Below are 15,601 nucleotides of genomic sequence, written 5' to 3'. Positions count from 1 at the left end.
TCTCCTACCTCCATACCTTTGTCTGTGTCTGTTTTACCAGCTGTCATCTGCCTGACCAAAACCAGCCCAGTCTACCTCAGCCTCAGCCTTCTACTTTAGAGTTCCAACACTCACACTTGTCAGGAGAATCAAACCCTGGGTCTTAGAGATTTTTCTCATCTTTGTGTTTTTCTCTAAAGGCCTACCAAAGACTTAACTAGTAAGTATTTGCCGAAATATTTTGAAGAAGGCTCAGGTGAGGAAAATAGAGAAGAAAAACAAGTGCAAATCTATTTCTGTTAGTTTTGTACCTACAAGGTAGTCAATAAATAACTGATGAATGAAGGAATCAATGAATGAATTATTAACAAATAAAGAAGTGAGTTAAAATGTCTTTTAAGTATGAGTTGCTTTAAGAATGTTTGAGTCTCTGTCCTAGAAGGAAGGAAGATGAAGTAGTAGAATATGTTTCAAGTTCTCATTTTTGCAGTCTTGGTACAGCTTCGGAGACAGTTCAGAAGCAAAGCTTTCGAAAATATGTCCAACCACACCTGAATCAGGATTAGCAGTTTAACTTCAGAACTGGTTATAAAAAGCAAAAACCAGGGCTGGGAAAGTGGCTCCATGGTAGAGTGCTTGCCTCGCATGAATGAAGCCTTGGGTTCAATTCCTCAACACCACATAAGCAGAAAAAGCTGGAAGTGGTGCTGTGGCTCAAGTGGTAGAGCACTTGCCTTGAGCTGAAGAGCTGAGGGACAGCGTCCAGGCCCAGAGTTTAAGCCCCATGATGGACCAAAAAAAAAAAAAAAAATCAAAAACTATAAGCTACAAAGACTATAAGCAAGACACCCTTCAGTAGAGAAATTTATAAGTAAATGATGGCATATTACAAAATAAATGTAGTAGTATTATGGTATATTTTGTTAAGATATAAAAAACTATAAAACTAATATGGCTAATTCCTAAAGATATATAGTGAATAGAAAGGCAAGTTAAAATAGAAAATGAGCGATATGAAAACACTACAGATTCGAAATATAGTCTGTTAACATGTAGAGAGGGAATGATTAACAAATGTGAAATATAATGAGACAAAATAATGATTTTCTCTGAGAAAGAAAGGAAGTAGAATGAGTTAAAAGACCTTTTTATTAGTCTATCATTTTGTTTACCATAACATGATATATATTACATCTGGGTGGTGGATATATTTTTACATTACTTTCTATATTTTTGTGTTAGTTTGAAATCATTCCTAATTCTAAAAATTAGAGACTGGATAACTGGGAAGTTGTTCTTCCTTTTTTTTTCTTCATTTAGTCCTGTGTTCTTGACCCTTTCTTTCTTAAGGAGCCTGGTTGCACAACTTCACCAAGACTTACCACTAACTTAGAAGCATGAGTATAGTCTTCCAAATTTGGCATTAGAATCTTGCATCACTCTATATAGCCTTTAACCCTCTTGCCTCCTTTTTTAATGTAGCAAGCATCTATCTAACCTAATTTGAGTTCGCTTTTGCACGACTTACTGTTCTCTTTCACATGATTCGACTAGAGTGCAGTTTGTTTTAAGTCAATCAGATGTGGCTTTGCATTACTGTAGGCTCTTGCTTTCTAACTTCTAAATGCTTCATTCCTCTCTCCGTAAAAGATGCAGAATTTTAGAAGAATGAGTATGGTGATATAATCAGAGCTAGCTTGCATGGTTCAGGAGAATCAGGTTACACCTTTCCCAACTCCATGCTCACTGGCATTGCATTGCTTGAAATGAGCCAAACTAGGAGGATTCACACTATGGAAATTGGCAAATGCCAACCATCAACTTGTTTCATCTGTTCTCCCACGAGTTAGTTGGTGATTAAAAGTTACTAGCTTGCCCCTGGTGGGGGGGGGGGGGGGGGGTTAGGGGCCATGATAGTTTTCTGAGTTGTTCCGAACAAGAAACCTTTTCCTCATTTTACACTGGTAGAAACTGAACCAGAAAAGAAATCTGGCCATGTCCCTGGGCTACAAAGCAACCTTGTGAGGCTCGGGTGTGAGTAGAGTATCAGAAGGAGCCAGTGCTCCTTTGGATGAGGCAGATAATAAGTTTTGGTCTAGTCTAGATGCTGTTGGCTGTGAATTAGACAAGTATCTAAGCCCCTCAGAGTCCCCACTCATAAAATGAGATGACAAAATCTATCTTGTAAAGATCTTGGGAGCATTAAAGAAAACAATATGTGCAAAAACAAACCAAAAAACACAAAAGAAACAAAGACGTGCAATAGATGTCATTCACCATCTGACTTATAAATTCAGCTCTTTGTATACTCTCCGATTTTTTCCCACGGCCGTCATACATTTTATTTCAACTCTGTCTGACCAAACACCCCTCTTCTCAATGGTAAATATACTTCTTTTCTAATTACATGCCACTGGAATAATGAAAAGTCTTATTAGAGTCTATGTTTATGTTTCATGTGGGAGAATCAGTTTCATACCTAGAATCTTAGAAATGTATGTACTAGATACCAACTACCATCATTTTTCTGCTTCCTGGGAGTTTCCTCCGATGACCATTCTGCTGAGCTAAGCAACTGAGCAGGACTGATGGGGACCCACGGGTGTTGCTCTCCCATCTATCACCTGACAGCAGCAGCCTGTAGGAAAACACTCTTCCTCTTCCTGTTCTGAGCTTCAGACCTCCTCTGCACCCTGTGACTGACCTGCTTCTAAGTTGGTCAGCTAATCCAAAGTATAATTCCCTTTTACAATTGTCAATTGAACTGAGCAAGATATTTAGTTATTTTAACATATTTAATAAATGGTCCGCAGATTTGGAGTGTTTCTAGACAAGCTACCACATATATATACCTTACACATGCGCACACACACCCGTACTTACCTCTTTCAATTTTATAGTTTTTTATAGTTATTATTTATATCAATTATAGTTATTATTTATATCTCTCATTTGTCAAATAAAGGCAGTGAAATAGAAGGCTAATAAAAATAAAAGTGTATAACAGGCCATCAGTGGCTTACACCTGCAATCCTAGCTACTCAGGAGACTGAGATCTCAGGATTGCAGCTTAAAGCTAGCTGGGGCAAGAAAGTGTGAGATTCTTATCTTGGGGTTCATTTCACCTAACATCAACTTACCTGACCTTTTCTGCTTGTCTCAGACATATACTAGTTATTGCAAATAAGGGAAACCATGGGACCTATGTTTCTTTGGGCCTGGCCTACTTCACTTCATATAATTTTTTCCAAGTCTTTCCATTTCCTAACAAATGGGGAAATGTCATTCTTTCTGATGGAGGCATAGAATTCCATTGTGTATATATACCAGATTTTCTTGATCCATTCATCTACTGAGGGGCTTCTGGTTTGGTTCCATATCTTAGCTATGGTGAATAATGCTATGATAAACATAGTTGTGCTGATAGCTTTAGTATGGTCCTGTTTGTGATCATTAAGGTAAATGCCCAATAGTGGGATTGCTGGGTCATAGGGGAGCTCTATGTGGAGTCTTTTGAGGAACCTCCATACTACTTTCCAAAGTGGTTGAACAAGTTTACACTTCCACCGACAATGTAGTAAGGTTCCCTTCTGTCCACATCCCCTCCAGCATCTGTTGTTATTAGAGTTCTTGATTATAGCCATTCTAACTGGGGTGAGGTGAGGTGGTATCTCAGTGCTGTTTTTATTTGCATTTTTTTCATGGCTAGAGAGGTTGAGCATTTCTTCATGTGTCTATTGGCCATCCTTCTTTCCTCTTCAGAGAAATTTCTCTGTAAGTCTTTAGCCCACTTATTTATTGGGAAGTTGTTTCTTTGAGGATTTGTTGTTGGGGGATTTAATTTTTTGAGTTCCAGGTATATTTTAGATATAAGACCCTTGTCCGTTGTATGGCTAGTCAAGATCTTCTCCCAATCCCTGGACTTTCTATTGATCTTGCTAGCTATGTCCTTTGCCATGCAGAAGCTCTGCAATTCCATGCAATCCCATTTGTCCAACCTTTCTTTGATTTGTTGTGTTTCTGGGTCTCTATTAAGAAAATTTCAGCCTGTGTCAAGGAGACCTAGGGTTTCTCCTATTCCATCCTGTAATGTTTTCAGAGTGTCTGCTTTGACTCCGAGGTCTTTGATCCATTTGGTGTTGAGTCTGGTGCAGGGTGATATATAAGGATCTAGCTTTAGTTTTCTACAAGTAGTTAACCAATTTTGCCAGCACCATTTACTGAAGAGGCTGTCTTTCTTCCATTCTATTTTTTTAGCTCCTTTTAGCTCTGTAGGTTCATTTCTGGGTTCTCAGTTCTATTCCATTGGTCCTGAGGTCTGTTCTTATGCCAGTACCAAGCTGTTTTGATTATTATGGCAATGTAGTAGAGTTTGAGATTTGGTATTGCTATTCCTCTAGCACTGTTCTTTCTGTTAAGAATCGTTTTTGCTATTCGGGGTCTTTTATTGTTCCATATGAATTTTTTGGATTGTTTTTTCTTTCATGCAATTGTTTCTAACATAGTTATAAGATGATTTCTTTGTTGATTTGTATGTCCCTTCCCCACGGTATAACCCCTGCTTTCACTGTATTTGATGTTGGTATAATTTGTGGAGGGGAAGGGGAAAAATCATTTAAACATGGATACAGGTGGACCCATTTGCACAAATGAGATGTACAAGTTGTTATGTCGGAAATGAACTTTACAACTTTGGCCGGGAGTGGGGGAGTCGGGGGGGGGGGGGGAAGATGGGAAGGGATGGGAAGGGGAAACAAAGGAGGAGGCAACAATGCTTGATAAGAAATGTTCTCATTATCTTGCCCATGTAATTGTAACCCCTCTATAAGGTATTTTCACAATAAAAAAAATTAAAAAAATAAAAAGTGTGAGATTCTTATCTCCAGTTAAACACCAAAAGACCTGGAAGTGGAGCTTTGACTTAAGTGGTAGAATGCTAGATAAGCAAAAAAAAAAAAAAAAAAAAAAGCATACAGACAGCACTTAGGTCCTTAGTTTAAGCCCAAGGATGGCACCTTGTGCCCCCCTCCAAAAGGCTGAGGTATTGGGACCAAAGTTTAAAACCAGCCTGAGCCAGAAAGTCCATGAGACCCTTATCTCCAGTTAACCACCAAAAAGCCAGCAGTAGAGCTGCAGCCAAGTAGTGAAACACCAGCCTTGAAAAGGAAAAGGAAAACCTAAGGAACAGCACATAAGCCTTGAGTTGAACAAGCTCCAGTTCCCCCACACACACATTTACAGTCAGATGTACACCATTCACGAAGGTCCACTAGGGGAGAAAACAGAAAAGGAAATTAACAGGAGGACCGAAGAAGCTCTTGCTACTAGCTTTGGTGGCAACGCAAAGGCTTGGAGCTCGTGTCAATAAGCAATGGCCTTCCCTCTCAGAGGCACATGTAGACTGAGATGCATGGTGATTATCCATAAGCCAAAGAAGCCTGTTCCAAAGTCAGGAACTTGGGGCAGGCCCATATGACCGGCCAGTAGCTAACAAGACAGGCTCGGCGTACAGTCACAGAGAAGAAGCTGTTCCTCTGTGTAAAGATACGTGGTATATGTTGTGCAGATTCCAGGTTCCAGCTAAACTAAGGATCATGAATTTGGGGAAAAAATATAGGCGAGAACCTAATCCTTGTGGGAAATGTGCTTGTCTCCGGTGCACAGTGAGGTGGCTTGTAGACATTGATGGTGTGGGGAGATGATAAAACGCATTTAGCATAAACTTCCATTTTAACTCTGCTAGACAGTGATGGTGTTGGGGAGATGATAGAACGCATTTAGCATAAACTTCCATTTCAACTCTGCTTACATTGGAGCCCAGTGGCAGTAATTAGACTTACACGTGGTGCAGCCCGCCCCACCATGCATGCCTAGACCTTCCCAGGCAGTTTTGCCCATCTCACCTAATCCTTGCAACAGCCCTTGGGTCTGTTCTCCTTTCCCATCCCAAGGCCACAGTGTTTTAGAGATGTAGTTTAGTCTCATACCAAACACCTGTTGGAGCCTGGGGTTGACGTCTTCCCGTCCAGATGCATATCCCTCATGGTGAATCCACAGTGGCTGAGATTTTTGGGAAGGGGGCAAATGTCTCAGTGATTCTCCATCTTCTGTGCACACACGGTCCTGAGAGGCCATGGCAGGGATGCCAGGGGCTCCCTGCCTCCACCTCACTGTTGGTTTTTGTTCCTCTGTGCTGTGCTGCTGTCCAGGTGTGATTCTCCTGCTTCTTGATAAGCTTCGGAAGATGAAATGGGAACAGATGTGGAGGCTGACGGCAGAGAGGGAGCTCATGGGCATGCTGTCTACATCCTTGGCTGACCAGGTGAGTTCCCAGGAGGGAGGAACTCTGATCCGAGTGCCCTTGAGTGTATTGTTACTGCGTCCCATACCTGATATAGGAAAGTACTGTGGGGTTGTTGAGGGTTTAGGTTTTTTGTTGTAAGATGGGGGTCTCACCATATAGCCCAGGCAGGCTGCAAGCTTGAAATCCCCCTGCCTGAATATCCTGAGAGAGCTGGGATTATACACGTGCATCACCATTGCTGGCCAGAAACGCTTGTCTTGAAAGTTTCCAGCCATGATCTGTTGGCCCTGTTGTTTGGGGGTCTTTCATAAGGCAAAACATGTCATAAATCAACCAAACTGTTTATCTCATGACAGGAAACAGAATTTGAGAGGAGCAAGAATAGACTGGAGTCTCATAATCCCTTTCAAGGGTGTATCCCTAATGACTTAAAGACCCTCCACGAGGCCCAATCCCTTAAAAGTTTCACTACCTAAGGGCCAGACATGGTGGTACATTTCTGTAATCCCAGCTACACAGAAGTCATAGGCAGTAGGATTGTGATCTAAGAAGACCCTATCCAAAAAAAAAGGCAAAAAATAAAGGACTAAAGATATGGCTTAAGTAGTGGAGTGCCCATACAGCAAACATGGGGCTCTGGGTTGAAACTCAGATAATGGGGACCAAGGAAGGACCTGGGCCTAAAACTATTAACATATATGCCTGTGGGGGTATTCTAGACCCTAACCATAACAACTGGTAGCTTCTCAAGAAATCAACAAGAAGCTGGATCTGCATTCTTTCCTACCTGTTTTTTGACTCTGTGGACTGAGATATGATTGCCCCATTCTTACCAGGTTAAAACAGCAGATACAATAGTTCATCCTTCAGTCCAATCACTTTCTCATTCAGCAGATGATCACTAAGCCCTGTGTCTAACAGGGTTAAGCAGAGGAAGGATGGCAGAGCCAGCCATGACAGAAGAGTAGTGTAGTCATGAGCCTCAGAGAACACATAGTGTGTTGAAACAGAATCCTAAGTAAATGGCAGGCTGCTGTTTCAGAAGGCCACCATTTTCACTGGCTGCCATCTTCCTGTGAAATGACATCAGTGTAGGATGACCCAGACTCCACCTTCCCACAATGCCCCAAGGCAAGATTTCCATGGCTTCTGTGACCAACATAGTCTAACATTTGAAGCTAAGCTTGTTACTTTGACCTCATCATAGTGTTCCTGAACTTGGGGATTTAATACAAGGACAAACTCCTTAGCTCCATAAACCACACTTTTTTTAATCAACAGTCTGAAAAAGTTATTGAATCACACCAAACTCTTAATAAATACCAGTTAAAGAAACCAGTCTCTTCCTCCTCCTCCTCCACTTCCTTCTTTTTTTGACAGTACTGTTGTATGTACTCAGCAAGCTTGTGCTTGCTGAGCTGGTGTTCTACCACTTGAGCCATGCCTCCAGCCCTGCTTTTAGCTGGGTTGGGTTTTTGGGGGGAAGTGGAGATGACATCTCAGGGACTTTTCTACCTGGGCTAGCTTTGAACTACAATCCTTCTTGTCTGCCTAGACTTTCTTTGAACTACAATCTTCCATAGCTCCCAAGTTACCAGAATTACAAGTGTGAGCTATCAGTACCCAGCTCCATTTCTCCTTTTGACTAGGAAAGGGAAGGGCTCCCATCTTTGATCTTGGATCTCCCATGGTAACTGACTTAGATTTCCATCTTGCTGTGGTATCAACTACCATGTTGAGAGACAAAAATGATTTCTCTGGATTTTCACCCAAAGAGAATTCACTATCCACATTTTTTTTCAACTGCCCGCTTTTGTCACATTCCTACGAAGTTTTCTAATACAGCGGAAACAAGAAACTCCTCAGGATTACTTCACTATTTTAGGCATTATCTGTTCACTATTTCCCAAGGAATCCAAAACTGATTTCCTCACCACACTCTGAATGTGGTGCATCATGAATGTTGGGGAAAACTTACTCAGGTGCTCTCTCAAATATGAGGGGGAAAAGATTCCTGCCATCCACCCTATTTTGAGTCAGGTCACAATGGCTTCAGTGTATCTGCCAAAGCTAGCAACTGGGTGTCCATGTCCAGAGAGCCTAGTTTGTTCAACCACCTGCTACCATGCCGGCCTATAATTTACCTCCTGGCACTCTTCTGTCATCAGAACTTGATAAGTGTGACCCTATTTAAGGGCATAGAAAGAGCACAAAAGAGTTTACAAACCTCCCTCAGACAAGGCAGGTCTCGAGTTCAAAGCAGGGACTGTATACTCTAAACACTGACACCTGCAGGGATCTACACAGCATCCATCACCAAACCACCAAAACCCAGGGAAGAGCCGCTAAGAGGAGCTGTCAGTCATTTGTCTCTTCCTTCTGGATGGGTTAAGCCACTTGTCATGATGCAGTTTCCTCTCCAGGAGACTCAGGATGGATAATACAGGGCTCCCTATTAGGACCGGATGACGGAAAGGAAAGAGACTTCATTTATTATATGCTGGCGAGCACAGGAATGTTACTCCTTGCCCTCTGAGCAACCAGGGTCATTCCCCATCTCTGCCCAGCCATTATCACTGGGTTTCTAGAGACAAGAGGCAAGAGAAATGCCCACAGTATGAGCTAGCCTGTGTGCAGAATAGGATACTGAAGAGATGCCCTCCCCCAGGGGATACGATGTCTTGAGAGCCAAAAGTCTAAGCTGCACCCACCGGCTGCCTTGACTATGTCTGCCTTTCGTTCCTCAGGATATCTTCAATGCTGTCATCAAGCAAAACCCCTTTCTGGTGTATCAGCTTCCCTGCTTCTGGAACGTGCAGCTGTCGGACCATACTCGCTCCGAGCAGTGCTACAGAGACGTGTCTGATCTGAAGGTGGGTCAAGACAGTCTTCAGAAGTGGAGCAAGGGCCCCACTGTGGGCAGAGGAAAGCCAGGCCTGGGGGAGAGGGGAGGCCTTGTAAGGGTATGTGTGATGGCTGTAAGCTTATGCGAAGTATAGTAAAAAAAAATATGTATATATGTATATATGTATATATATATATACATATATATGTATGTATGTATGTATGTATGTATGTATGTATGACACAAGGGAGCAGAAAGAATGTGCTGTGCTTCTCTGTTGGATGGAGAATAGGGGAGTATTGTGCCCTTGTTTGGCCTTCTAGGATATGTAGAACCCCCGGGGGTAAGAACTAGCTAGTGTGGTTATTCTTCTTGCCATCTGCTGCCTGCTCTACTGGTTCATCCCTGTTCCCCACATCCATTCATTTAACTCAGACTAAGCATAGGTACTGTACAGACAAATGTGGATGACTTCTTACCTCACTTACTTCATGGCCTAAGGAGAAGAGAAACACGTAAGGAAAGAGGAATAATGAAATACAATAGGTCTTTCATTAGGTATAGGGAAGTCCATGTGGGGAACACATACATGTCTCATTTTTCTTCCCTCAGAAGGGACCATGACAGATTGAAGCCCTTCTTCATGACTTGCTGGGTACCAAGCCCAGTGGTGGGACCTTGGTGGGAGAGAGATGGAGAAGGGCAGGATGTATCTGTTATCTACTACTATAGATAGTGCTGTGTAACAAACTCTTCTAAACTGGCTCAGCTAAAACCACTTATTCCACTGATGAGTTTACACACAGGCTGGATGGTGTCTGATTCCCCCTGGATTAACCAAGTATCTGTGGTCAGCTTCAGCTCTGATGGTTTTGGTCAGGGACAGCTCAGCTATCCTGCAGTGTCTCCTCCATGTTCTCTGTGTGTCTCCTGGGCTGACATGTTCTCCTAGCAAGGTGGAGGTAAAGATGAAGTCTTAGGGCACAGAATGAAACCTCAGTCACTGTTGTTAAGGACCCACTGGCTAAGATAGCCAACAGGACTCTACCCAGAGTGAAGAGCCATGCACCAGTGGCTCATGCCTGTAATCCTAGCTACTCAGGAGGCTGAGATCTGAGGATTGTGGTTCAAAGCAGCCCAGGCAGGAAAGTCTGTGAGATCCTTATCTCCAATAAACCACTCAGAAAACTGGAAGTGGCACAGTGGCTCAAATGGTAGAGTGCTTGCCTTGAGCTGAAGAGCTGAGGCTCTGCATTCAGGCCCAGAGTTCAAGCCCCATGACCAACAACAAAAGAAGAAGAAGGAGAAGGAGAAAAAGAAGAAGAAGGAAGAAGGAGGAGGAGGAGGAGGTCAGAAACTCCTAGTTACAGGGGCAGTGGAAGAACTGGCAATAATTAAGCAGGCAAAGTTTTATACACAGTTATGTTCAACATCAAGTACACTCTCCTCTCTGGTTGTAGCAGAGGAAATTAGAGACATGCATGACTACAAGAGAAGCAACATTTGTAAGCTATAAAAATAAACAGATCTTAGAGGTGTAGCTTAGTGATGAAGCAAGGAAGAGTGTGAAGCCCCAAATTCAATTGTGCACGCACGCGCGCGCGTGCACACACACACACACACACACACACACAAGCATAGTCTATCTTCCTTAAGATAAATAAGACAGCAAAGGCCAGAAACTGTTGGTTGAGTGTGAGTTCCCAAGGGAAGCAGGGAGCAGCTGGAAGAGGTATCAAGTGGTCTGCTGATCCCTGGTGGCCCAGACTATGGTTTAAAGGTTGGTGTGGTGTTACAGGAAATGTAGTGAGGCCTTGACTCTGGTTCCTGTCACTTGAAAGAAAAATGCAAGGAAATGAGGAGAAAATAAAAGCACAGAAATAGAAACCATGGAGGAAATGGGGAGCAAGAAATCAACATGAAAGATCAACTATATCAATAATCAAATAAAGGTAAACTGATATTGATGATAAAAAGACAGATTTTCAGATGAAGAAAAAAAAGAAAATTGTATCAAGGATTTACAAAAGGCAAATCTGACTGATAATAGCCAGAAAAGTTGAAATAAATTATGGAAGAGCTAGATCCCAGTGGCTCATGCCTGTAATCTTATCTACTCAGGATGATGAGATCTAAGGATCCACCATTCAAAGCCAGGCCAAGCAGAGAAATCTGTGAAATTCTTATTTCCAATTAACCAGTAAAAGTTGGAAGTAGAGCTGGGCTCAAGTAGTAGAGTACCAGCCTTGAGCCAAAAATCTAAGGGACAATGCTCAGACTTTGAGTTCAAGCCCCCTGTCCTAGCACACACAAAAATTATATGAGAGCCAAGCGCTATTATCCTAGATATTCAGGAGCCTGTGATCTGAGGATCATGGTTCAAAGCCAGCCCAGGCAAAGAAAGTCCATGAGACTCTTATCTCTCTTAGCCACCAGAAAACTGGAAGTGGCGCTGTGGTTCAAGTGAACCTTGAGCTGAAGAGCTGAGGGTCAGGGCCCAGGCCCAGAGTTCAGGCCCCACAACCAAAAAATAAAAAAATAAATAATGAGAAGCAATTATCAAGGAAATGTCCAAAAGAAAACTGACTATAGTAATATCAAACAGATCATTATGAGGAAGGAAGATGGCCACAACTTGAAAATGAGATTACCTTGTATATATCTTCTGCACATGTATCTTTATGTATATGTAGGAGAGTATGAATATAGGTGCATTCATATATCTTTAATACTTACGTATATCCACATACTTACAGCCCATTCGAATTGCAGAGAAAGAAATGGGTGAGTATAACAATCATAGTGGAATGTTTTTTCTAACATATGTTCTTCAGATACTAAAGGATCAAATAGTCAAATTGATTTTAAAATGTGGAAGATTTGAATTGCATAAATAGCACACTTGGCTTATTGGGCAAATAGAGAGTCTAGTTCTTTTTAGAGACTATGTATTTCTCTCAAACTTATACAGAACATTTATAAAACATTAACCATGTACTAGCCCAAAAAGCAAACCTCAATACATATTCAAGAATAGTATTTCACTTTAATGCTCTGAATAAAGTACAATTATCTAGAAGCCTGTTATAATAATTTTTTAAAACCTATTTCATTAAAATTGAAAACTCACTTTTAATTTCCTCATGGTTGTAAGTAGAAATCATAATGAAACTGAAAACTGCTTAGAGACAAAATGAGAACAAAAGTAATACATGTCAAAATTACTAGAACAAATAAACATGGAGGGAAATACATAACACTAAGTGAACTAAGAAGAAAAGATGCTGAAAAAAATCAACATGTACTACTTAGGATGATATTGAATGAACATTAGAATAAATTCAAAGGAAAGAAAAGGCAGGCCATAAAGTAAGAGCAGGAACTGATGAACAAATTACTCAATATAATTAAAAGTTCTTGGAAAGAAACCAATACAATAGACAAAGCTATGGCAGAATTCATAAAGAAAAAGAGAACACACCAAGAAATGAACAAAGTAGCAGTAATTCATTGATTCATTCTCCAAAATTTTTTGGTGTCTGTCAATACTAGAACATGAAATCAGGGACTAGGCACTGACCCTTAGCTTTTTACGCTCAACACTAGTGCTCTACCACCTGAACCACAGCTCCACTTCTGGCTTTTTAATGGTTAATTGGAAATAAAAGTTTTACAGTCTTTCCTGCCCAGGCTGACTTTGAACTACAACCCTCAGATCTTAGCCTTCTGAATACCTAACATGACAGGCATGACCTACTGGCACCTAACTCTCTAAAATATTCTTTTTTTGGGAGGGGGGGTCCAGTCGTGGGATCAAGGCTAGCACTCTACCACTTGAGCCATAGCACCACTTCTGGCTTTTTTTTTTCTGCTTATGTGGTGCTGAGGAATTGAACCCAGGGCCTCATGCATGCAAGGCAAGCGCTCTACCACTGAGCTACCTTCCCAGCCCCCTCTAAAATATTCTTGAGCAAGTAATTTTCCTGGGATCTGGATATACTAGAAAGACTAAAGTGACTAATCTTTCAGTCCATGAAACTTTCAACCAATAGGTAAAGCAGAATCTTAGAAAAGACTGAGATACTGTGAACATATGTCAATGAATCTGAAAACGTATGCAAAATGGACATATTCTTAGAAATGTATAATTTACCAAAAGGAATTTAAGGAAAAAAAAACTATGGATCTGAATTGTCTTCTAGCCATTAATCCTTTGTAACCACAACATAGCCCTCCTTGCTCACAAATACCATTTTTTTAATCAAAGGACATTTCTAATTTTCAATAAACTTTTCCAGAGTAGGAAAAGAGAAACATTTTTCAATTCACCCTGTTATGTCTAGAATATACTTGATTCCAAAATTAGATAAAGGAAGTTACATAAAAGAGAAATTACAGGCCAGTTTTTCTCATGAATATAGATGTAAAAATCTTAAGCAAAATATTAGCTAACAAAATCCAGCCATGTAGAAAATAGATAATATATCATGACCAAATTGGGCTTATTCCAAGAAAGACAAGGGTGATTTAACACTGAAAAAATAAGTAACTATCAAGATCATATTAGTGGATTAAAGGAGAAATACCATATAATCACCAAAATAGATGTAGGAAAGTTATTCAGTGAAATTAAACACTTATTCATGGTTTTAAAAAACTCACAAATTTAACAGCTACTAAAAATTAATAGTGCTCATTAATTAACAAAACAGTGGATAACTCCAGAGCAGCCACCTGCCTATGGGAACTTAATAGATACAAAGACACCATTACTGACCACTGGAGAAGGCATTCTGTTTCCATTAATGGTACTGAGATACCATAATAGCCATGTGGAAGAAAAAAAATCAAATGCATACCTGTCTCACACAATAAGCAAAATACATTCCAAGTAGATTAAAGACAAAAGCAAAAGGTTAAATTAAACTTTTAATTTAAAAGTGGAGTAATGGTCAATCCTAAGATCTCAGAAGAGGTGTACAAGATACGGGGTGGGAGAGGTTTCTTGCTGTTTCAGCTATGGTCATTTTATGTAAGAATCATAACAGTTTAGCCTTGATTTACTTCCTTTTTCATCTATAAGCCAGGGTCTTTAGTCTGCTGATTGAGTAGTGTATTACCTTGCATTCACCTCCCTTCTGTGTGTGTGTGTGTGTGTGTGTGTGTGTGTGTGTGTGTGTGTGTGTGTGTGTGTGTGTGTGTGTGTGTGTGTGTGTGTGTGTGTGTGTGTGTGTGTGTGTGTGTGTGTGTGTGCGCGCATTATATCCTAGGATTATGAGAATCCTTTCCTTTAAAAAGAAGTAGAACTTAAGGACTTTTGCAAGCCATCATAGAACTCTTCCTGGTTTGTTCCCACACCTCATGGAAGACTGGTTTTTTTTAGGAATTTCTTTTCATGGAATCATTGCAAAGCATATCGCTTGCCTTTTATGAAACAGCAACACTCTCAGGCACTTAGAATTCAAAATATATTCAATTTGATTTCTAGTTACATTAGATATACCAGAAATAAAACCTCCTTTGGTAGCCAACACTAATTGCTCCTGGTAAGCGCAGAGCTGAGTACATAGGAGCAGAAATCCTCCTGTATCCTTCTGGGGACAAGCTTATTCCTAGCCTTGGACATCTCCTACCCTGGGTATCATCAGGCACCTTCTACACATTTTTTTTTTTTTTTTTTGTCGGTCATGGGGCCTGAGCTCTGGGCCTGGGCACTGTCCCTGAGCTCTTCAGCTCAAGGCTAGCACTCTACCACTTGAGCCACAGCGCCACTTCCGGCTTTTTCTGCTTATGTTGTGCCGAAGAATTGAACCCAGGGCCCTCATGTATGCAAGGCAAGCACTCTACCACTGAGCCACCTTCCCAGCCCATTCTGTCTATGCAAAATGCACTGGGATCTTTCTGGGTCAACAGGAAATATGTTGCAGGTGAAGTCAGAGGTCATAGCTTCCTTCTGGATCTCAAAAGACCAAAGAAGATTCCAGGATAGATTGGCTGGAATTAGTGTTTAGATGGGGGAACACTCAAAGCCAAACGAGATGAATGTTACTCAATCTGTTCTATAATTCAGATGTGATATCACGATTCTGTGTGTCTGCTAGGCAAGCCCTCTTCAAATAGAATAGATTTCAAGTTCAGAACCAGAATACCCTTCATATAACACTGTCTCCTTGGAAGAACATTTTAATTTTAAGCCAGAGGCTCAGAGACTAAATTCTAGATCCCAATCAACTTATAAATTAGGAACTGAGTATGCCTAAAAGAAAAATTCAGAAGCAGAAGAGAAAAGCCAGAAAGGGAAAAACGAATTATGCTATCCCCACAGGAAAACTGTTTTTCTAGAGGGAATTTATAGGATTTGCATAAAAAAGCAGTCCATAACTCAAGATTCAAAACATTTTAGAATACATAAAGCCATGTCAGCTTCCACATCTTTTGAGGAAGATGAGGTGCCCTGGGCATTAGCATATTGG

At 41.0% G+C, this 15,601-nt stretch overlaps 1 protein-coding gene across 8 annotated transcripts in view; it reads left to right on the top strand.

Moving 5' to 3' along the window:
* The window catches only part of Large1 (LARGE xylosyl- and glucuronyltransferase 1), a 461,800-nt gene that overhangs the window by 391,918 nt on the left and 54,281 nt on the right, over nt 1-15,601 (top strand). For all 8 annotated transcript variants that reach the window (XM_070014410.1, XM_070014413.1, XM_070014406.1 and 5 more), the window contains 2 exons: nt 6,189-6,301; nt 9,031-9,156. In XM_070014410.1, coding sequence (XP_069870511.1) covers nt 6,189-6,301; nt 9,031-9,156 — 239 coding nt within the window. The remainder of the gene's footprint in view (nt 1-6,188; nt 6,302-9,030; nt 9,157-15,601) is intronic.

The sequence above is a fragment of the Dipodomys merriami genome, unplaced genomic scaffold, assembly GCF_024711535.1.
Source record: "Dipodomys merriami isolate MVZ:Mamm:240054 unplaced genomic scaffold, mDipMer1.0.p SCAF_97, whole genome shotgun sequence".
NCBI lineage: Eukaryota > Metazoa > Chordata > Mammalia > Rodentia > Heteromyidae > Dipodomys > Dipodomys merriami.
This window is presented reverse-complemented; position numbering and strand designations above follow the sequence as displayed.